Source organism: Camelus bactrianus, chromosome 6, assembly GCF_048773025.1.
Source record: "Camelus bactrianus isolate YW-2024 breed Bactrian camel chromosome 6, ASM4877302v1, whole genome shotgun sequence".
Taxonomy (NCBI): domain Eukaryota; kingdom Metazoa; phylum Chordata; class Mammalia; order Artiodactyla; family Camelidae; genus Camelus; species Camelus bactrianus.
In genome coordinates, this window is record NC_133544.1 from 75,415,913 (window position 1) to 75,439,864 (window position 23,952).

Here is a 23,952-nt window from a genome sequence, read left to right on the forward strand (position 1 = left end):
TATAGAAATGTAGCAGATTTCTGTATATTAGTTTTGAATCCTGCAATTTTACAAAATTCATTGAGTTCTAGTAGTTTTTTGGTGGCTTCTTTAGAATTTTCTTTGTATCATGTCATCTGCAAACAGTAATAATTTTACTACTTCTTTCCAACTTGGGTTCCTTTTATTTCTTTTTCTTGTTTAGTTGTGTGGCTAGGACTTCCAATACTATGTTGAATAAAAATGGCAAGAGTAGGCATTCTTATCGATCCCTAATTTAACAGGAAAAACTTTTAGTTTTTCACAGTTGAGTAATAAGATGTTAGCTGTGGGCTTGTCATATATGGCCTTTATAATGTTGAGCTATGTTCCATCTACACCCACTTTTTTCAGAGTTTTTATCAAATGGATGTTGAATTTTTTCAAAAGCCTTTTATGCTTCTTGAGATAATTCTGATTTTTTCTTAAATTTGTTAATGTAGTGTATCACATTTTTTTCTGATATCCAACCATCCTTACAACCTTGGAATAAATCCCACTTGATCATTGTGTATGATCTTTTACTATTGAATTTGGTTTGCTGATATTTTGTTGAGGATTTTTGCATCTATGTTCATTAGTAATATTAACCTGTAATTTTCTCTCTCTCTCTCTATCGTGTGTGTGTGTGTGTGTGTGTGTGTGTGTGTGTGCAGTGTATTTGTCTGGTTTTGGTATCAGGGTGATGGTGGCCTTGTAGAATATGTTTGGAAGTATCCCTTCACCTGCAGTTTTTTAGAATAGTTTGAGGACAGGTGTTAACTCTTCCTTAAATGTTTGGTAAAATTAACCAGTGACACTGTTTCATTATGGACTTTTGTTTGTTGTGAGTTTTTATTACAGATTTCATTACTGGTCTGTTCATATTTTCTATTTCTTCCTGATTCAGTCTTGAGAGACTGTACATTGCTAGGAACATATTTATTTGTTCCAAGCTGTCCATTTTATTAGCATATAATTGTTTGTAGTAATGTCTTATGATCCTTTGTATTCCTGTAGTGTTGGTTGTAACTTCCCCTCTTTCATTTCTGATTTTATTTGGGTCCTCTCTGTTTTTTCTTGATGAGTCTGCTTAAAAGTTTATTAATTTGGTTACATTTTCAAAGAACCATTTCTTAGATTCATTGATCTTTTTTATTGTTTTTATAGTTTCTATTTCTTTTATGGTTTTCTCTGATTTTTATTATTTCTTTCCTTCTAACTTTGAGTATTATTTGTTCTTTTTCTAGTTCCTTTAGGTGTAAGGTTAGGGTGTTTGAGATTTTCTTGTTTCCTGAGGGAGGCTTCTATTGCTATAACCTTTTCTTTTAAAACTACTTTTGCTGTGTCTCCTAGGTCTTGGTTTGTTGTGTTTTCATTTTCATATGTCTCGGATATTTTTTGATTTCCTGTTTGATTTCTTCAGTGACCTATTTGCTGTTTAGTAGCATACTATTAAGCCTCCATGTATTTGTTTTTGTAGTTTTTGTTTTTTCTTAGTTGATTTTTAATCTCATACCACATAGTCAAGAAAGATTTCAATCTTAAATTTATTGAGACTTGTTTTGTGGCCTAGTATGTGAGCTATCCAGGAAAATGTTCTGTATGCAGTTGAAAAGAATGTGTATTGTGGTACTTTTGGTTGGACTGATCTGTATGTGTCTATTAAGTCCATTTGGTCTAATGTGTCTTTTAAGGCCAGGGTTTCCTTATTGATTTTCTGTCTGGATGATCTGTCCATTGATGTAAGTAGGATGTTAGAGCCCCCTACTATGATTGTGTTATTGTCAATTTCTCTCATTATGTTTGTTAATATTTGCTTTGTATATTTAGGTGCTCCTCTGTTGGGTACATGTGTATGTGCACACATGCAAAAAAACACAACCATAATTGTTATATCTTTTTGGATTGATACCTAATAATTATGTAATGTCCTTCTTTGTCTCCTATTATGGTCTTTGTTTTAAAACCTATTTTTTGTGATATATGTATTGCTACTCCAGCTTTCTTTTTATTTCCATTTTTATGGAATACCTTTTTTCATTTACTTTCAGTCTGTGTGTATCCTTATATCTGAAGTGATTCACTTGTAGGTAGCATATATATGGGTCTTATTTATTTTTAATCCATTCAACCAAATTGTTTTTTGATTGGAGCATTTAGTCCAATATCCAATAATTACTTTAATCACAATTAATTATTGATAGGTGTGTGTTTATTGCCATTCTGTTCATTGTTTTTTTGTTGGTGGTTCTTTTTTGTTGTTCTTTTTTTTCCTCTCTTTTATGATTTGATGACTATCTTTAGTGTTATGTTTAGATTCTCTTCTTTGTGTGTTTATCTGTTATAGATTTTTAGTTTGCAGTTACCATGAGGGGTGTGTGTGTGTGTGTTTGCGTATAAAATCATTTTTTGTCACTGATCTCTTAAGTTTGAATGCATTTTAACAATCCTACATTTTTATTCCCCCAGCCCAATGCTTAATGTTTTTGACATCATATTTTACATATTTTTATGTAACCCTCAACTTCTTATTATGGATATAGATGATTTTACTACTTTCATATTTTAACTTATAAGTGATTGATCTACTATTTTTGCTGTATATTTGTCTTTACCAATGAGATTTTTCCTTTCATAATTTTCATATTCCTAGTTGTGGTTGTTTTCCACTTACAGAAGTCCCTTTAACATTTCTTATAAAGCCAGTTTACTAGTGCTGAACTCTTTTTGCTTTTGCTTGTTTGCAAAAGTCTTGACCTCTTCTTCAAATCTAAATGATAGTCTTGCCAGATAGAGTATTCTTTTTTCTCGGTTGTAGGTTTTTTTCCTTTTATCACTTTGAATATATCATGCCACTCCCTTCTAGCCTGCAAAGTTTTTGCTGATAACTCAGCTGACAGTCTTATAGGAGCTCCCTTGCATATCACTAGTTGCTTTTCCATTCTGCTTTTTTTATGATTCTCTCTTTATCTTTAATTTTTGCTAATGTGTCTTGATGTGTATCTCTTTGGGTTGATCTTGTTTGTGACTCCATGCTTTTTGTACCTATATGTCTGTTTCCTATGCTAGGTTAGGGAAGTTTTCAGCTATCATTTGTTCAAATAAGTTATCTGCCCCTTTCTCTCCCACGTCTCTTTCTGAGACATTTATAATGTGAATGCTAGTATGCTTGATGTTGTCCCAGAGATCTCTTAAAATATCGTCATTTTAAAAAATTCTTTTTCTTCCACTTCTGGCTTCCAATTTACTGATCTGTTCCTCTGTATCATCTAAACTGTTGATTCCTTCTAGTGTATTTTTTATTTTAGTTATTGTATTCCAGCTCTATTTGGTAGTTCAGTTTCATTTCCCAATCTTGGAGAAATGGTCTTATGTAGGAGACTTCCTATGGGACCAGCAGCATACTCCCTCTGGTCACCAGAGCTATATGCTCCAGGGGTGCCACCTATATGGGCTGCATGGGGACTTCTGTTATGATGGGCTGCTGTGACTTGGTGGTCTCGTCCATGATCTAGTTGGCAGCCATGCCCTACTTTGTGCTGAGGCTGCCAGCCACTGGTGGATGAGGCTGAGTCCTGGCACAGCTGGCTGTGCAGCCCATGGGGTCCCGGGACTGGTTCTGTGATTGGTGGGCACACTAGTCCCTTGCACTAATAGGCTAGAGGGACAACTGTAAAATGGTACTTGCTAGCCCCAGTGTTCTCAAGGCAGAAGCTCCCCAGAATGGCTGCCACCGGTGTCTGTGTTCCCAGAAAGAGTCCCTGTTAACTTTTGCCTCTCAGGGAGGCTCTCCAAGATTAGCAAGTGATTCTGACCCAGCCTCCTTTGAAATTACTGCCTCTGTGCTGTATCTCCACCCCTTTAAGAGTGGACTCTCTGTTTGCAATAGCCCTCTGGCTCTCCTGTACACAAGTCCCATTGGCCTGCAAAGCCAGATGTTCTGTCGGGATTTGTCTTCCCAGCATAGGGAGCCCAATGTGGCCTTAGACCTTGCTCTGTGGGGAGAACTTCTGCATTTGTGATTATCCTCCTGTTTGTGGGTCACCTACTCAGAGGTATGGGTCTTGACTATACTGTCTCTGCCCCTTCTATCTGTCTCTTTGTGATTTCTTCTTTAATCTCTACTTGTGGAAAATCTTTCCTGCTAGTCTTCAGGTCATTCTCATTGATAACTGCTCTGTAAATAGTTGTAATTTTTGTGTGCCTGTGGGAGGAGATGAGCTCAGGGTTTCTACTCAGCCATCTTGGCCACACCCTCCTACCTGTTTATCTTATTGTCTGAATTTCCTTTGCAAGGATACCAGCTCAGTTAATTATAATAATGATAAATACAATAAAAATAGTTATTAATACCACTATATATTACTACTACTACAATCACCGTCACTACCAGTACTTTTAATGTGCACTGACTACATACCAGGACTCTACACTATCCTGTGGGTACTTTTAACACAAAAGACTTACGAAAATAGCTTAACTTGTCTCTGCTTGGTAAAGGGCAGACCTCTCACAGGTTCTTGTCAGGCTCCTAACACACTCATCAGGCACAAGTGGGCCCAAACTCTGCTAGTACACCCTCTGCGGGGGGGGGGGGGGGGATTGACTGGAAGGGACATGAAGGAATGAAGTTTCTGAGGTAGTGTTAATATTCTGTGTCTTAATTCACCTGATTTTACATAGGTGATTGCCTTTATCAAAATTCATCTATGGTCCGATTACCTTAAAAAGGAACCATAAACAAGTATTGAACTCTAGTTAGTGATAGGCAGGCTGAAGTATTTAAAACTGACATGTACCTCTGTCTGCAACCTACTTTAAAATGCCCTAGAAGAGAAGATGGATTGATGAATGGAAGAGAGAAGGATAGATAGGATGGATGAATATGTGATAAAGTGAATGTAGCTAAATGTTAATTGAAGGAACTAGGTAGAGGAGGATATCTGGGTGTTCACTGCACAGCTCTTTCAGTTTTGCTGTATGTTTGAAATTTTTCATGCTAAGAAGATTGAAGAACCATTCTAAGCCTGGGTTTCCAAGGGGGCATAGTGAGACATAGAGTAGAAATATGATAGAGCCGGCTATTCACAAGCCTGAGTGTTACTCTTCCCTGTACCAGAGTCTAAGACCTCTGTGGGTCATTAGCCTTAGTGGTTCTGCTAACCAGGAATCACTCGATGCTTAGTTATTGTCTAAGCAGACTGATCATAAGACATGCCATCATTATGGCTCTTGTGTTTATAAAGGCCTTTCTCCATATTATCAAAACAAGTGAAGAAAAAGAGTCTGCAAACTCCACACACTAGCTACTTCTTTTGCTGCAGTTTGAGATGGGAACTAAACCTGGCTTGTCTAACAGATGAGACTGGTTCTGTTCCCAAGCTGGGAGGTAGCTGTGGAGCTAGAAGTGCAGGTTGCCTTGTTCTGTCAGACTATGAAAGGGGGCAGGCAGGCCAAACCAGTTTGTGGAGAAGTGGGCTGGTCATTTTCTTCCAGAATTTGAGTACGCACTGCTTCCGATCTTTTCTTCTGGAAGCACTAATGGTCTGGGCTTGCCTGGGGCGCTCTGGGTCCCTGAGGGTAGGGTGACTCATTCTGCCAGATGCAGATGCAGGCATCTGCCCATGAGCATGCATCCCTTCACAGCATCTCTGCCCCTGCCCATGTTTTTCTCTACAGGTGACCGTGTTGCCATTGAGCCTGGTGCTCCCCGAGAACCTGATGAATTCTGCAAGATTGGCCGATACAATCTGTCGCCAACCATCTTCTTCTGTGCCACGCCCCCTGATGACGGGAACCTCTGTCGGTTCTACAAGCACAATGCCAACTTTTGCTACAAGTTAGTGCCCGTGGCCCGGCTGTGCCGCCTTCCCCAGTGTTTGTTTGGTGTTCTTTCTTCTAGTTTCCTATGGTGGTTTCTTTGTTCTTTTCAGCTTGTAATTCCAGACATGAGGCATCTCCTTGGCAAGCCTGTCTTTGTTGGAGGCATTGAGAGAGGGTAGCCGGACTAGGGCTAAGATTGACTTCCAGTGCTTGGTTTCAGTCTTTCAGACTAACTTTCCCTCACCTAGGGCAATAATAGAAAATTGTTGCTGAAACCTCTCACCCCTCTGTAGCCATCCTGGAGATAATTTATTGTGGTTGTCCTCCATTATTGTTTTCCACTGAAGCCACAGGAAGGAGAACTTGTAACAGTAGAAACCTTGACAACAACAACAAACAGTGACAGCAAAAACTGGGGTTTCCTGAGGCAGTATGGCGTGGAGCCAGGGCATGAGCTCTGGGACCCTGGATCCACTCTCTCCTAGTGAATGACTCTGAGAAAATGGCTTAACCTTCCTCTGCTTCAGTCTCTTTTAATCACCTGGAGATTAAATAAGGCAATACATGCAAAGTCACAATTATTCTTATGTGCCTAGTCTTGTGCTAACAAGTGCTTTGCATGCCTTATCTTATTTAACCTTTATAAGAATAATGGTGGGGTGGGCACCATTATTGCAGTTTTGTGCAAGAGTTAACAGAGGCAGGAGGAGGCTAATTGACTTGGACACAGAACAGAGCAAGGAGTTAAGTTGGGGTGGCTGTGATTCTCAAGCTCCTGCCCTGTGTTCACTACCCTACTCCAGTTCTCAGAGTGGTTTTAGGAAGTTGTGTCTGGCAGAAGCAGCATGCTATACCTTCTGCACGGGCCCTGGCCCATGGACCTCTGGGATACTGGTATGCTGCTTTCCTTCTGACATGACCAGGTGTGTTTTCCTCCCACCCTAGCCTGGCCCCAGCAGTGGCTCTTTTGGCCAGGATGAGGCTTGTCTGATGGAGGCCAGGTCCCAGCCACAAGGTCAGTCTGACAGATCTGAGTTTTCTAGTACCTACTGGAAGCTTTGAGAGGAGTCACAAGCCAGAGACTTCATGATGAGTTTAAGTCAACATCTGAACCTGCTCTCAGAGAAAGCATGTTCCATGGGTAGAGCCCACCTTTGAGCAAGTGGTTCCTGAACGAGCCCACCTTTTCTGGGCCTTTTCCAAGTCAAGATGTCAAACAAGTTTTTCACGGAAGGCAGAAGAGCATAGTGGTAAAGTTCGAGACTAACCACTGGCCTCTGCTATTTATCAACAATGTGACCTTGAGCAAGTTACTTAAACTTTGTAATCTGTCTCCTGGCCTGTAAAATGGAGATGGTAATAGCATTGAGACGATGAAATACATAGAATTATTGACAGGATTCATTAGGAAGAGCATATCAAGTGCTCAGCAAGAGGCCTGGCACATAGTAGGAGCTCAGTAAACAGTGCCATATGTCATAGCTGTGACCTTATGTCTGGGGGATGGTGCAAGGTTAGGCCTGAAAGGGAGCTTTGCACTGGGGAGTAGAGGGTAGGGTGGTTTATAGATGGTGAAGGAGGGGTGTTCTCTTTGGCAATGGCAAACGGAGGGCTGTAGGGGGCCTCTAGGGGATATTCAAACTCCACCTCTCCTCTCCTCCCACAGTAATTTATGCCTGTGTCCCCAGCCCAGCCTGGGATCCATGCCCTTCTCTCTTGTTTCTCTTTGTGAGGATTTCTACACTACCACAGCGTCTTTATTTTCCTTCCTACCTATTTTCTTTCTATCTTCCTGCTTCCCCCTTGGCTTCTTGATCATCCTTTAACCCTTTTGCCTATTCCCTGAATCCCATTGTGAAAACCACCAAGTTGCTTTGTCATTTTCTGGTGTTTATGAAATCAGGAATGAATAGGGCCGGGAGGAAACTTAGAGTCCTCTCATCTCCTTTCACTCAACCCCCGCAGAGCAAGGTTGAAGAATGAGGACCCAGTAGCTCTCCCCAGGTCAGTGGCAAAAGGACTGGGCCCCAGGACTCTGCCCGGTGTGCCTGCCTCCATGCCAGGCTGCCCTCCCATGCGGCTGGCTATGGCTGCATGTATAATAAGGCAGCATCTGCCTCATTAGTGAAATAATCTCCCATGTAACAATCCTTTCTCATCACCATCCCCAATTCCATTTCTTCTTGGTGTTTTGGTTCCAAAGGGAAGTGAGAGTGAAGATGAGAGGAGCCACAGGCCACCCTCAGTTTAGTGCCAATACAAGCTTTGGGGGAGGCCCAAAAGTGAGGAGGCAGGAGTGTCAGAGTGTAGTTGGGGATCCTTGAGAGAGTTTGGGAGTCTTTATAGCATTTCACTTTAAACTTTCTTCCCTTATACAGAATTGATGGGGTAGATTGGGTGGGTAGAAGGGGTGATGACTGCAGTCATGGCGGGAGAGCGGATTGGGGTGGGGGAAATGATGTGAGAGAAGAAAGAAGGGGTGGTGGGTAGCAGCCAGGCTGTCTGCGGGCCTTGTTTATTCTGTGGGAGCTCATGAACAGAAGGACCAGGGGCATGAGCACGTGGTTTGGCTGCCACCTTTATTTCTTCTTGGAACTTGAGGGTTTTCATGTTCTTGCATGTGGAGGTTTTGGGGACACTGAATAAATACTGAACAGTGAGGAACTAGCAGAAATTAGACATTAACTACAGAACTGCTTGTACCAAGAGGCAGCTGATACGGGACAGGCAGAGGATGTGGAATCAGGAGCTCTGGGTTCAAATTTTGCTTTTCCCCTTGTGAGCCTTATAACCTTGGGCAAGTCTCTTAATGTCATCCTGCTTCAGTTTTGCTTCTGTGTAATAAAGGTTAAAAATAAAGCCTGCCTTTCCTGCCTAACAAGGTCATGGTAAGGATTAAATGAGATAATGGAGAAGAAAGCTCTCTAATCTGTAAAGCCTTGTGCAAATGTTTACTGTCATCATCAGTGGGATCGTTAAGAGGGTCAAGATGCCAGTGGACAGGGAAGTGAAAACCAAGAACCCAGTGGTGAAGGTGACACAGCATTTAATCTGCTGTGTGGAAGACAAGCCCTTTCCCCATCTTAACCAGTCCAGTGACAGCCAGGCAGCTGCTGCCATCAGATGTGGTTCTTCTGGAGTGTGTAATATGAGGGACAATGCACAGAGTGATGTCAGCTTCTAAATCACTGTTTTGCAAAGCTTCTAATAGTCAAGATTGTTTGCTAAAATGAAACCAGAAAGGCACTGAATTTGAGAAGCAGATGAGATTCTGGAATATGGTTAAGTTGACCCCTTATGAAATGAATTTTTCACTTAATTAATGACAGCCATGCCATACCTTACCTTGGATAGCATGTTAAAGAATATATGTATTCACTGAAGTGGTTTCACTAAAGGAAACTATTTTCAGAGTGATATGGAATCAGATATATCTGGCTTCTAATTCAAAACCTTTGAGCCTCTCACTACTCACTGGTTTTCCACCTTTGGAGCAAGTCATTTAATCCTCCAAGGCTTGGTTTCCTCATCTGTAAAGTGGGAATGATAGCATCTACCACAGAACTATTGTGAGGATTTACACGATTGAATATATGTAAATTGCTTAGCACATTGCCCAGCACATAAATAGCTATCATTATTGTTAACCCAGGGGGACTAATTGTGTGTTGAATGACTCCTCAGGCTTCCTGACAATGTCACCTTTGAGGAAGGGGCCCTGATTGAGCCACTGTCTGTGGGCATCCATGCCTGCCGGCGAGCTGGAGTCAGCCTGGGGAACAAGATCTTTGTGTGTGGAGCTGGTAAGAGACAGATGACACTCCTGTTATATGAGTTCATTAAAGGGTAATGTGGGGACCCCTCTGGCCATCTCATTTCCCTCCTCCAAAGGCTGAAATTGGTCCTAGAATCTTTCTGGGTTGGGGAGGCTTACAGTGTCCCAGTCCCTCAATGACAAGTACTTTGCTAAATAAGTATCTGCATACATGATACATCCTAGGCAACATGACTCCTTTGTTCATTTAAAGAATGCAATTTGATACTATTTTTCAACACCTGACAGGAAACTAAGGAAATACTTTCGGTAATAAAGGGAGGGGCAACTTTTGGAACTTTCAAGTCATCCTAGAGAAGTGGTCTTCTGATCCTTTAGGAATGAGCTGGGCCCTGCTCAGGGCCAGTGGAAGGAGTGGAGTCCAGCCCACTGTGAGCCAGCACTCAACCCACATTGGGGTTGCAACTAGCTGTTTTCTTCCTCCCTTGCTTCGAGTCACCCAAACAAGCCTAACAACCTCAGACTGAATCATTCCAGGCCTATAACTACTGGTGACCCAGTCAGCATACTCCGTGCCCTATGGGTGTGATCTGGTGTTACTAATACACTTTTTTATATGAGGTATAATTGGCATATAACATTATATAGTTTCAGTTATACAACATAATGATTTGATATTTGTATATATTGAAATCGTATATAATGATTACCACAGTTAAGTCTAGTTAATATCTGTCACAACACATAGTTATACTTTTTTTTCCGTATGGTGAGAACTTTTGAGGTCTGTTCTCTTGGCAGCTTTCAAATATACAATACAGTATTATTCACTAAGTCACCATGCTGTACATTAGATCCCCAGGACTGTTTTACTGGAAGTTTGAACCTTTTGATCCCCTTCATCCATTTCATCCACCCCCAGGCCTCACCTCTGGTAATCAGTCTGTTCTCTGTACCTATGAGCCCAGGGTTTTTGTAGCTGAATAATATGGCATTGTATTTTCTTTGTCTCTTCACCCATTGGTGAACACTTAGATTGTTTCCATGTGTTGGCTTTTATACATAATGCTACAATGAAAGTGAGGGTGTATATATTGTTTTGAGTTAGTGTTTTTATTTTATTTACACAGAAATGGAATTGCTGGACTGCATGGTAGTTGTGTTTGTAATAGAGGAATCTCCATACTGTTTTCCATAGTGGCTGCACCAGTTTACATTCCTACCAGCAGTGCCCCAGGGCCCCCTCTTCTCCATGTTTCTCACCAACATTTGTTATTTGTTGTCTTTTTGATGATATTCATTCTGACAAGTGTGAGCTGATGTCCCATTGTGGTTTTTGATTTGTATTTCCATGATAATTAGTGATATTGAGCATCTTTTCATGTTTGTGTTGGCCATGTATATGTCTTCTTTGGAAAAATGTCTGTTTAGAATCTCTGCCCATTTTTCAGTTGGATTGTCTTTTTGCTATTGAGTTCTGTGAGTTCTTTATATATATTAATCTCATGTGAAATATATGATTTACAATATTACCTCCCATTCAGCAGGTTGCCTGTATCATTTTGTTGATGATTTCTTTTGCTATGCAGGCTATGCAGAAGCTTTTTAGTTTGGTGTAGTCCTACTTTTTCATTGTCTTTGCTTTTAGTGACAAATCCAAAAAATCATTGTCAAGACTGATGTCAGGGATCTTATTGCTTGTGTTTTCTCCTAGGAGTTTTATTGTTTCAGGTGTTATGTTCAAGTCTTTAATCCATTTTGAATAAATCCTCATATACTTTATGACTGATTTTCTTTGGCAGGGCCAAATAAATGACCACAGGGCTTCCTAAAAGGGGTGATGGGTGTAGACAGACTTGCCTCAGTGAGCCAGCAGACTGTAGGATTCAGGTGATGGATTTTTTTTTTTAATCTGCATAAGTAATACATTTTTACTGTGGAGAAAGTGGTTATATGTACAACATGTGGGCACATGCACACACATGTACACACACACACGAATTCACCAATAGCCCCATCACCCATCAGCCTGAGAGAACTACTGTTAACGTTTTGGTGTAGAATCTTTCAATTTTATTTTTGTTTTATTCATGAGATCATGCTGAATATGTTTTATTTTACTTTTTTTTTTAAATTAATATGTTGTGGACATTTTTCCATGTCAATAGATAAGCATTCTGACATAATTTTTAATAGCTGTGTAGTATCCCACCATAGTTTTATCTAACTAATCACCCCTTTGTTTGCTTCAGGTATTTCCCAGTGTTTTGCTTTCTGTGTGACTCACTAAATTATTTTCACAGCGAGTGTCCAAAAAGCAAATCTTCAAAGATATTCTACATAGCCTCATTCGTGGTCTGGTTTCTGTGTTAAAACCATCGTGTCATCTAGCATGCTGATGCTGTCAGGAAGCAGGTGGTCTTTGGGCTGATTCTTAGACACATGAACATGAACATCCTGGGGCTGCCTAAACAGCTGGGTCAACCTAGGACGCCCTCCAGGGTGGTCCTCAGAGGGCACCTTAAAGGATATGGCTCTCCTTTGGGAGGTATGACGGGTGCTAAGAAGGTATAGAGGTCAAAGACAGAATAGGAAAAATGTATCCAGACCTTTTGGGACTTCTTATCCTCTGAGCAAAAGTGTATTCTTGAGCCCTCTCTGGTTCTTTGACATTATCTCCAAGCAGCACCCAAGAATAAGTGGAAATTTACTAGCTCTGAGGTATGAGAGAATCAAACAGAACACAGCACTAGGAGCAGATTCCACATAGAGGACAATTCCTCTTGCATTCATTTGCTCATGCATTCAACTAACAGTTGTTAAAGTCTCACTATGTGTCAGGCATTGGGATAGATGCTAGAGGTACACAAAAGGTAAGGTTTCTGTCTGTGTCCTAGACAAGGGGGAGAGCTGGTGTTTAATATTTCACAGATGTCTCCCATTTTCTGGTTTATTTAGGGCCAATAGGATTGGTCAGTTTGCTCGTGGCCAAGGCAATGGGTGCAGCTCAAGTCGTGGTGACTGGTAAGTTTTTTTCTTTTCATATCTCCTTGAAGGGGAAGCAGCTCGGCCTACAGTTTGGGGCGAGGACAGGCCTATTCCTTTCCTACTGGGTTTCTTCTAAAGATGCTCCTGTTCTTTTCTCCTGGGTTCCAGGATTGAAAAGCCCACGCAGGGGATGCCCAAGTCAGGATTCAGGAGGAGACCCTTTTTTGAAGCTGCTGGGAGAGGGTGGCTGCTGTGAAGAGGACTTGGCTCTTTAGTGTGGACCTCAGATGCCCAAACTACCCACCTGGTCCTAAGAGGAGGCTGAGAGTGATTGTGAGGTGTGTGGTGTGAGTGAGAGATATGAATGTGCATGTGTGAGGAGAGGTTACCTGTGACACGTGTGGGTATGTGTGTGAAATGGTATAGTATGTATAGAAGGGTATGTGTGTATGAGCAGGGGGCATCTGTGAGATAATGTGTGTGTGTGCATGTAAGGTATTTGTGAAAGTGTGCGCGTGTGTGAGGAGATGTTATCTGTGTGTGGGTGAGCATGTAGGGTTGTGTGGTGTGCAGGGTGTTGTGGATATATGAGGGGAGTGGGGATGTATCAGTGTGTGTCTTGTATGAGGAAAAGATATAAGAAAGAGAGTGTGTATGTGTGTAGCTGTGTAGAGCTGTGTGGTGTGTGGGGATGTAGGAGGGCATGGATGTGTGGGAGTATGTGAAGGTGCAGTGTGTGTGTGTTGGGCTCAGTGACACCACCACTACACCAGAGCTTCATTGCCATCAGAACCTGTGCCTCCATTTTTTTCTCCCTAATCCACCATCCAGTTTCTCAGTTTGAAAGAAACTTTTGTTTTAACTTTAGATCTGTCGGAGTCTCGGTTGTTGAAAGCCAAGGAAGTTGGGGCTGATTTTGTCCTCCAGATCTCCAAGGAGAGCCCTCAGGAAATTGCCAGTAAAGTGGAAGGCCTACTGGGGTGCAAGCCAGATGCCACCATCGAGTGCACAGGGGTGGAGGCCTCCATCCAGGCTGGCATCTATGTGAGTGGGATGACGGTAGCTGAAGCTGAGGGGCAGCTTCGGGGAATCAGCACAGGGCAGTGAGCCAAACAGAAGTAAGGAGTACTAGGTTTAAGCTTCTCCACTGATTTGCTTTGCTCTGTGTCCTCCCCCACCCCCAAGCAAAAGTAGAGAATCCCTTGATATCTCTGTTTCCTTACCTGTCTTGTGGAGATAAGTGACACTTGTGAGACATCCTCATTGGGGCCTTCTGAGGTTCAAAGTAGGTAACAGATACACATGGGCCTTGAAAAGTGTTAAATGACCCACACCTTTAGGTTTGGGTTGCTGTCATTATTGCATCTGTGATCATAGAACTAGTGCTTTTGGTAAAAATTGTCAACAGGAGAAACAGGGAACATGCCTTAGCTGACTGTGGGAAATCCCCACCTTGTTTTATGGAGGAAAACTGAAGTCTTTGAGTCATTGATACAAAGTGACAGCCATTAATTCAGTTAGTCACAAAGGTGAGGTGGAGGGGGTCACAGTTGACTCCTACTGTCCTTTCCCAGAACTAGGAGCAGATGAGCTGCCAATATCTGATCTACCCGTCAGCAACCTGCCAATAATTTATGGGATGTTGGAGGGGAGTGGCAGGGAGGAATAGCATTGACAAAGTATAAGGAAAAGAAGGAAAAAAGAATAACTTCTAGGTTCCAAGCTCTACCATGGGCCCAGTCCTCTGCTGGGTGCTTCATAAACATGATACCTAATCTGCATAATAGCCCCTAAAACGAGTTCTTACTTTCCACATTTTATGATGAGAGAGGCCCAGTGACTTGCCTTAAGCACACTGCTCCATGCCTGGGCTCTCCCTCCTCCATCCAGCTACCCAGAGAGGAAAGGATAGAGGGGACAAGGAGCCAGTGCTAGGGTGGGAGGGGCTGGGCTAGGGAGAGCCTTAGCAGCTGCCATCACTGGGCACTCCTGCCCTGTCTCCCAGACAGCTTTCCCACAGAAGCATGTGCTTCTTCCTTCCTTCTGAGTCACACTGAGTCATGCACAAGAGCACTTTCCACTCTGCAAGATATTCTGGGAAAAGCTGAGCTGTGTGGCACGGCCCTCAGGCCTGGCACTCTGGCAGACCTGCCTTGCCCTCCTCCTACCAAGATGCCTGTGGCACCAGGCGCCAAGGAAGTGGCAGGAGGAGGAGGGTGGAGCAGGTGCCACCCTTGCCCCGTCTAGTTCCAGCTAGAGGCAGCCAGCTCTGTGCTCCACTGTCAGAGGCAGTAGTCAACCCATGTGGGAAGGGGCAAAGAGAAACCAAAACCCACAGGCGATGGGTCTGTGTGTGATCTGTCGACCCACGTCGACCCATGGCAGGTCTTGGGTTCCTGCTGTGTGCCTGGCTTTGTGCCGGACACCTTGAAGGCTTAACGAGTAAAATGTGTCTGCTGTCTTCAAGTTGTTGGCAAATCAGTGACCCCCACTCAATAGAAAGGCAGTAAGGCTTCACAATGCGAGGCCTTTCTTCCTCTTGTGCCCTATTCAGAGGGCATCTGAGAAGAGTTGATATTTCTACCTGTTGATGGCGGGGGCCCAGTTGCCAGGCTACCTGAGGTGGGTGTGGAGGTAAATGTGACACAGGGCCTCACCAGGCCTGAAGCCAGTGCTTGTCCTGAATGGGGAGTGGAGCAGTCGTACATGACAGGTGCTGTAGAATGCTACTGGTCACTCTGCCAATGGGCAGGTTAGGCAGAATCACCTTTGGACTTACCTCAGAGTCACTTTTTTGCCACGTCGTGTCTAGATAATGTTCATGAGGAGACACAGCAAATGGTTAAGGTAAAACTGATGTCATCTCCTTGATGTGGAAGTCACACCCACAAAACTATGGTCCGAGCATTCCTTTGCCTGTGGTCAGTAAGCTACTGGCCTTTGGCAGCTTAGGATAGCGAGTTTGGTGGCGTTCCTCTTCCTCCGTACCAAGTGGAGAGGAAATGCTGAGTGGGCAGCAGTTTTCCTGGAAAATTTCAGTGTATTCTGTGGCTCACTCACAATTCTAACTCCTCCTCCCACTTTTCCAGTGAAGACAGCAACATTTTTCAGTTGTGAGATACCCTCCCCCTTACTGACAATGTTCGTATGTCACAGGTGGTTTGCACGTGATTGCGCTTCAATAAAAACAGAAAACATGCCACATTGAGCCCAACCACTATGTTACTCCCAACAGCCCTGCTGGAGGGGCACCATTCGTTCTCATACATGAGGAATGTGGCTGAGAGAGCACCATCTGGAGTCCCATAACTCAAAAGTGTAAATGCTGAGTCACCCCTATGCTGCAGGCCTCTCTCCAAGGGTGTATCCTTCCCCTTGGAGACAGAGGCTGTGATGTGCGCTATGTTAAGCTCCATTGTTTAGCCCAGTGGTCCCAGTAAGTGCTTGCTGCTGTTGACTATAGTGAAAATTCAGTGTGAGTGAATTGTCTATTTTTCTCTCTCACAACATCGAGCACAGTGATCCCCCAAACTCTCTGGAGCGAGGCTAGTACTCATGTGGAGTTATGTGGAGATTGTCAGGAGAAATTTTGCTCTCTGGCCCATTCCAAGGAGGAAACTGATAAATCCATTATGACTTACACCATTAGGATGAATGTCTCTGGAGCAAAAATACTTTTTAATGCTAGCCAGCATGTGTAAGACAGTTTTGAAACCACAGAATTCCAGTAGCTCTCCCCATTGGTGTAGTGCTTGATAGTTTTCTCACCAAGAGGGTGCTTCCTTAGAGGTTTGACAAAACTCCTGTCTTGTGGGGTGGGAACTCTGGAGGAGGAACATGTGCTGAGATGAAGTGGTAGCATGTGGTACTGAATTAGTAAAGCTTTAAAGGATGTTCAGAGGCTGCTGAGGGGTCAGCACTGGTTGTAGGGGAGAATCTTACTACTGTCTGGAGAACCTTGGCTGTTTCCTGGGATGTTGCGGACAGCAGAAGATGCTCCTATTGTGCCTCCTTTGGCAGAGTGTATTATTTCAAGATCTTGAAAGACGATGATATTTGTTCTGCTGCTCTGTTGACTTTGGTCGACATGTTGAAGAGTTTAGCAATATAGAAAGAATCATATTCTCTGAAATTTTTGGATACTTACCTGATGCAATCAGAAGATATTTGTATGGTGATAGTGTTCTATAAGTGGGGACTGCGTTTTCTCATCTTCTGGGTTTTCTTATTCTTACTTCTTCTTCAGTCCACTCGTTCTGGAGGGACCCTGGTGCTTGTGGGTCTGGGCTCTGAGATGACCAGTGTGCCCCTAGTGCACGCAGCCACCAGAGAGGTGGATATCAAGGGCGTGTTTCGATACTGCAACACGTGAGTATGTTGTGGGTGAGCCAGGGTGGCGAGCAGTCCCCGCATGGCCTCTGGGACCAAGAGTCTCTGCCTATTTATTCATGAGGGGCACTCCCTGACCACATTGACAGCCATACGATATGATAAGGATCCAAAGAGAGAGCATTCCATCCTGGTTAAAGAAGTGGTGTGGGGGCAGAGCTGCCAGGAGGCAGGGCGGAGAGAAGGAGGGAGTGAGGGGATTTTTGAAGCATGCTCTTCTTGGGTGTCTGCCATTCATCACCCAGGCTATCTCTTTTCCATTTCCTTAAGTGGCCAGATCTCCATTTTCCCCCTTTAAAGGGAAGGAGAGAAATGAGGACAGCCATAAGAACTCAAGTCCTTTGGTTCCCACTCCAGACAGAGCCCCACCTGGGAAGTGAGAAGGCCTCAATAACCCCCACCATGTGTTCTGTGGCTCCATCCTCTCCCTTGCTGGGGAACTCTGTCCAAGACTACTTTCCCCACCATTAGCCCTTGTGCCCATCTTTAGAGTCTGTAACCATTCCTTCAGCAGAGTGCTGGTTTTCCAGTAAATTCTGCCAAGCCGAGCTGCTAAAGGGAGTGTCAGGATCATCCTGGGATGCCTCCCTGAGCCTTAACTGCCTTTTCACAGTGGCCGTCATACACTTATGCCTTCATGCCAAAGGAATTCTAGGCTTCATGGCAGACATTGCAGAGAAGGGTGGGGATGGGCCTTTGGGAACAGGCTCTGTTCTCCTGAATTATAAGTCATAATCATAAGATCATTTGTACCATTGTTGGCCTGTAGAATTGAACTTGGGGAACCACACAGCTACAAATAAATGAAGCCAAGCTGATCTTGTACTGGGTAGTTTTGGGGCCCTGACTCTTTCCTCCTGAAGGTTGAATGTAATACTTGTGATCTTTTCCAGGTGGCCAATAGCAATTTCAATGCTTGCATCCAAGTCGGTGAATGTAAAGCCCTTGGTCACCCATCGATTTCCTCTGGAGAAAGCTCTGGAGGCTTTCGAAACATCCAAAAAGGGATTGGGGTTGAAAGTCATGCTCAAGTGTGACCCCAACGACCAGAATCCGTGATGTGAATTGGGCTCTGCCCTTGCCCCCACTCTCAGCATCTTGGGGCTGAATGGTTGGCTGGGCAGTCATGGGTTTTGACGCAGAAGTTTCTTTTGAGTAGTAAGAATAATTAAAATAATTCATTATAAACAGAGAGCCTTACACAGAGGAGTTGGTGTGCCTTAAAAATACAAGTAGGGAGAGTTTGGGGGAACATGTAGCCAGAATGACCTGTTCCTGCTGATCAAAGTTCAACGAGTAGAGCAGAGCTTGGCAGACAGGTGCCAGGAACTTCTTCTTCCTGGAGTACCTTCTTCCTGGAGTACCTGAGTTGAATAAGGAAAGAAACTTGCCCATTGGGTTCCTGGTTCCACTGTGACTGTGGCCAGGTGGGGGATGAGGGCTGAGTTATGAAGAAACAACTTAAAACTTTATCAAGATTTAACTGACCTAGAAGCTGATTTTCACAAAAGTCTGCAGGTCAGTGTCAGTGATGAGGGGTTGTCAGTAGTTTGACTTTAAAGCACGGTGTTTCTAGACATAAGTGCTCTTTGGTTTGATGATTAAAGGGACTCACCTTCCTGAGTCTAGGATGATTTTAAAACCAATCAAACAAATAAAACCGATATCCCATATGAGGTCAAACCCACTTGCATTCCTCAAGTGTGTAAATAGTCAAGGATCTTCTCAGCACTGCTTGAAGAATTGTCTCTTCTTCAACTTTTGAGAATTCTGTGTAACTTACCTCACAAGGTAAAAAATCACCTTCCCATCACTCCTCCAACCCTTTTGCTCATTCAGAGGTAGCCACTGCAGGCTTCTTTGCCACTAGGTAACCAGGAAGCACCTACCTAAGGACAGCCACAGGGGTCCTCATGGGAGACCTTAAATTGCACCTCTGACTAGTCTAGGAGGGTTTGGTCAGTGCACCTGTCTTTCTCTCCCCACAGGATCAGCATCCCTTTCCAGGCTCAAGCTCACTGATGATTACTAGACAATTCATTTAATTCTGGCCATTATAAAGAGAAAACTTTTCCCCTTCTCAGAGCCACTTAAGGTTCTCTGTACTTTTTGTCTGTTTGAATGATAGCTCCAACCTTGTCTATTTTAATCATGGTGTTTTCCTGGGTAAAATTTGGATCCAAATCACATCATGCCATTTATGACTTTGAGATTATGAGTCAAGAATGAGGATATGGTAGCTGTGACATAATTTGGGCTGCAGCCTTTAATCCCTCACTTCAGCTGAGGGTAGAGGGTGAGTTTGAATAGGTTCTGATTTTCGTGTGATTAGGGAATGTCATGACCAGTGCCTGGGATTCCTCAAATTGCTTTGGGTAATAAATTCGGCTTATATTTCTTGACTGCTGCCACCATTTGTGGCTCTATTTAGGGAGGAATCAACTTAGATTACCCATTTCACAAAGGGAAGTATCTGAGATTTTTTAGAGTAATGCATTTTCTGCATCAAATACAATTTCCATTGACTTGAAAATTTACATTAATGATCTCTAGTTCTCATAGCAAGCCAAGTACATGATTATTTTACAGCTAAGGAAGTAGAGAAATCAAGTAATTTCCTCAAGATCGTACATTGCTTTCCTTTTTTCATGTTGTCTCTGGAGGAGGGTGGGATCTTGAGACTTCTGTCTATGCACAACATATGCACACACTCAGGAGCCTCACTGCCCACTGTGCTTCCTTCTTTGAGTCCTGTTTAGCTAGGGCCAGACTTGCCAGCTGCCTTCTCTTGAAGCTCTCTCTTTCCAGCTCAGTGATGCCCGAAGTTCCTTGAGTATAGCATGAGAAAGCCTTCTTCTCTTTCCAGATGGAAGTCTTCCAATAGAAATGCCCCTAAAGGAGGTGGACCTCACTGTTAAATCCACAAGTAGTAGCTCTTCCTCTAGTTGTGGTTTGGTGGCGAGAAGAAGCCACTGAAACTGAAAAGGAATTAGGAGCTGCAGTGGGAATTCCTGGAAAAGTAGGACTACCAAGGACAAAGACATGAGTCACTTATTTTATAGTAGTGATTGGACTGGATCTTGGCGCCTCCATTTCCTGGTCTATTAACTGGGCTTCACGATGTCTCTATGGTGGCAAATACCAAGAGTGAAACAAGCTGATTGAAAACAGTAGTTCAGGGAACACTTTCCATTTCCAAATCCCCCCAGAGCTCTCAACCTACTGTGATATTTCACAGCTTCCTAAGCAGGGGAAGAGAGAGTGTTTGGTGGGAGAGGAAATGGCGTGGGTGAGCTGCTAGTGAGTCCTACAGGTGATAGGAGGGCCTGAATCAGTGTTACTGAGCTGGAGCCCGAGCTCCCTCGCCTCTGCATCCTTATTGAAATGTTCTCTTCACTGTTTGGAAGGGACTGCACGTAGCCCAGGAATTCAGTTCTCCTGCCACCTCCACTAAGTGTTCAATAAATATTGATTCAGTGAATCAGTCCTGGAACAAAGAATATGAATTCTCCGCAAGCTCCCCAAACTTAGGTAACCCTACTGGCTTCTGTGTGCTTTGTCCCGGTGTATGGCACCAGTCAACACTGAGGACCTCACCCAGCTGGCACTCCTAGCATGAGTGGAGGACTGGGAAGAAGTACCCTGGTAGGTGGAATGGAGAGGCTGCCCCATGGGCCCCAAAGGAGGAAGGGGACACAGATCCAGCAACTCCCTCTTGCCCTCCACATTTGGCTACAGTAGATGCTGACGTGAAGTCATTTCTGGATTCCCAATCCTTGGTTCTCAGACCATCCTAGTCTTTGTAGCACAGTCCTGCCTCTTCCTTCCTGGTTCTCTGGTGGGTGTAACACTGGGTCCTAGTGTTAATAAGCCTTGGGGGAGGATTCTGAAATAGTGCTTGCCAGCACTGGTGTCTTTATGGTAGAACAAGCTCCCCCAAATGGCTGCCACCAGCATCTCTGTTCCTAGGAGCCTTCTGCCTCTCTGGGAGACTCTCCAAGATTAGCAGATGGGTCTGACCCAGGCTTCTTTCAAATTACTGCTTTTGCGCTGGGTCTTGGAGTGTGTGAGATTTTGTATGTGCCCTTGAGAGTGCAGTCTCTATTTCCTACAGTCCTCTGGCTTTCCTAAAAGTAAACCCCACTTGCCTTCAAAGTCAAGTATTCTGAGGCTTGTCTTCTCCATGCAGCACCCCTAGGCTGGGGAGTCTAATGTGGGGCTCAGACTCCTTGATCCTTGAGGAAAGCATCTGCAATTGTAATGATCCTCCTATTTGTGGGTCACCCATTGTGGGGTATGAGACTTGACTGTACCGCATCTCTACCCCTCCTACCTGTCTTGGTATGGTTCCTTCTCTATATCTTTCGTTATGGAGGATGTTTTCTGCTAATCTTCAGGTCTTTCTCAGTAGTGGTTGCTCTGTAATAGTTGTAATTTTGGTGTTCCTGTGGGAGAAGATGAACTCAGGGTCTTCCTACTCTACCACCTTGGCCTCTCTCACCACTATGTCACACATCATCATTTTAAATCACCATATCCCATTGTATGGATGTACTACTATTTATAGAGAAAATCACAGTAGTTTGGGTATTTGGATAGTCCATAGGGGTTGGGGCTTACAATAAAGTTGCAATGACTGTCCTCGTGCATACATATTTGTACTTCTGACTTATTATCTCCTGATGTTATGTTTTAGACTGACAGGGTTAAAGAGTGTACACATTTTAAAAGCGACCTGGTTAGACAAAAAACCAAAATATTGATATTTATACTATCTAAGAAAATCTGACATTGGTTTTGCCCTCATCTATGTGCCATGTGGGAGGACACTGGGGAGTGGGAGTGCTTTCAGAGGCTGCTGAGAACGGAGCCATGAAGCCACTGGGAAACTGGAAGCCTGGGCCTCACCTTCTTTAAATTTGAACAGGTCACAACTTCTTCAGGCCTCAGTCTTTTTATTAGTAAACTCTTTAGTTCCTCTCAAATCTGGGCCTACTGCCAGGACATGACCACAAACAGCCCCTGTAAAGGGCTGGCATAGGCTGGCATTGGTTTCATGGAGAACTGTGGCTGGATTACTATTGAGCAGCAGACCCCATCAATGAATTTGTACTGAAAGACTCACCACTCTGTCAAACCTCAATGTCAGGGTGCTCTGAGAACCATTCACTTTAATAGGTCACTAGGAGGAAGTGAAGTTGATGTGTGTAGAATGTTCTGTTTTGGCTCTAACCTCTCTTAAGTATGCAGATCAATGTAGCATAGATTGAATTGAGGTAGTTATTAAGATGCAAATCTTAGATTCTCAGACCACAAGAGATTGACAGTTTGTAGGACTCAAGGAACTTTGTCTTCTGAGCAAGTGATTCAAATACAATTGTCACATTGCTATTTTAATGTCTTGTCACATATATATAGATTTAATGCTGTCCTTATATAGCTTAACAGTATAGATTTTCAAGTGCACTTGCATATTTGTGCTGTGTGCTTTCAAAAACACTGAAGTGGATCATCTCCCTTGTCACCATTATGCGGGATGAGGTGGGACCACCAGCATTGACAGTCTGAGATTGATGATTCCAAGGAACTTCTGGAAAAACTATTATCAGTAAGCAGAATGAGGAAAACATATGACCTTAGAGAGAATGAATGAGGAAAAAGTTCAGAGGCAAAGGAACTAGTAATCCAGGGCAGGGTAAAGAAAGTGACTCAGCTGTGGCCTTTGGAAACTGGGGCTGCTAGTTCTGCAGAATAACATCTGGGCTTTCAGCACAGCACAGGAGCAGACAGGCTCTAGCCAGAGCTCTCCTGGGCACTCCAGAGTTGGCTTCCCCTGTTACCACATACAAAATTCCCGCATCTTGCTGGACACCAATGGAACACCGTTGCTCTGTTCACTAGTCCCCTGAAGCCATACTGCCTTCTCCCAGAATAGGGTTGCAGAAGGATTGACACTTCCAGGGGGAAGATAGACATTGCTGGGGTGGTTGGCTGAGGAAGAGTTCTTGTCATCTTATATGTGCCTTATCATTAGCCTGACTAGAGGAAAAGCTCTCCTGCATTTGGAATAGGTGGTAAAGGAAGAGGCCAATGTGGTGTTTGGATGTCTTGGGCTCCCTATAGTAAGATGTAGGTACGTGTTAGGCTACTCCATTCCCTTGTGACCTTGAGCAACTCACTTAAATTCCTCAAGTCTCAGGTTCCTCATTCTTTAAGTGGGAAAGATAATACCTACCTCAGGGTTGTCATAGGGGCAGAATAAATAGATTTTGTAGTCCTTAGGTGGTGAATGGCACCACAATTGTGCCTAGTAAATGCTTATGCCCCTGCCCCTCCTTCCCCAAAACTTATTTCTTCATTTGGTAAATGAGCATGGTGGATGATCCCCGAAGCTTTTCCAGCTCTGAGACTGGAGTCTGCAAAGGTGCTTCAAGGTATGTGAAAAGTTCCCAGGGTGACAGAAAAGGCCTCAGCCTGGCCATGACCCAGCATCCCCCTCTCTTCTATAAAAGTATCAGGGCAAGGGAGATGGTGCTAGAAGTAGACATGAGGGCCAGGCATGGAGGAGAAGCAGGAACCAGGTAACTGCGCTCAGAAACTGCCTGTCTGCCTGTCCTGCTCTGCCCCTGTGACCACCCAGAAAGGAGCCCCTGCACCCATGTTGCTGAAATATCGGCCCCTGTCCCTGACGAGACAAACTGAAACTCAGAGACGGGGTCTTGGAGCTTAGACGAAAAGAGACAGCTTTATTACTTGGCCGGGTAAAGGGGACTTACAGCAGGCTAGTGCCTTCAAAACTGTGAACCCACCTCGGGGACGTGGTAGGGTGATTATATAGCTATAGCTCAAACAATAAACAATCAAAAGAATCAGTTTCTAAGTCATAAGACTTAGAGTGGCATCATGATGCTTCCAGGCGACCAATTCTATAGAGGCACTTTTTCAATCTCTGTCTCACCTCTTAAGCACCCAAGGCA

General features: G+C 43.8%; 1 protein-coding gene across 3 annotated transcripts in view; it reads left to right on the forward strand.

Moving 5' to 3' along the window:
• The window catches only part of SORD (sorbitol dehydrogenase), a 35,761-nt gene extending 14,135 nt beyond the window's left edge, over positions 1-21,626 (forward strand). For 2 of the 3 annotated variants that reach the window (XM_045524169.2, XM_045524170.2), the window contains exons 4-9: positions 5,680-5,839; positions 9,508-9,626; positions 12,530-12,622; positions 13,455-13,630; positions 16,833-16,954; positions 17,869-21,626. In XM_045524169.2, coding sequence (XP_045380125.1) covers positions 5,680-5,839; positions 9,508-9,626; positions 12,530-12,622; positions 13,455-13,630; positions 16,833-16,954; positions 17,869-18,034 — 836 coding nt within the window. In that variant the 3' untranslated portion in view covers positions 18,035-21,626. The remainder of the gene's footprint in view (positions 1-5,679; positions 5,840-9,507; positions 9,627-12,529; positions 12,623-13,454; positions 13,631-16,832; positions 16,955-17,868) is intronic. The other variant, XM_010965255.3, reaches the window with a different exon arrangement.
• The last annotated feature ends 2,326 nt before the right edge of the window (positions 21,627-23,952 follow it).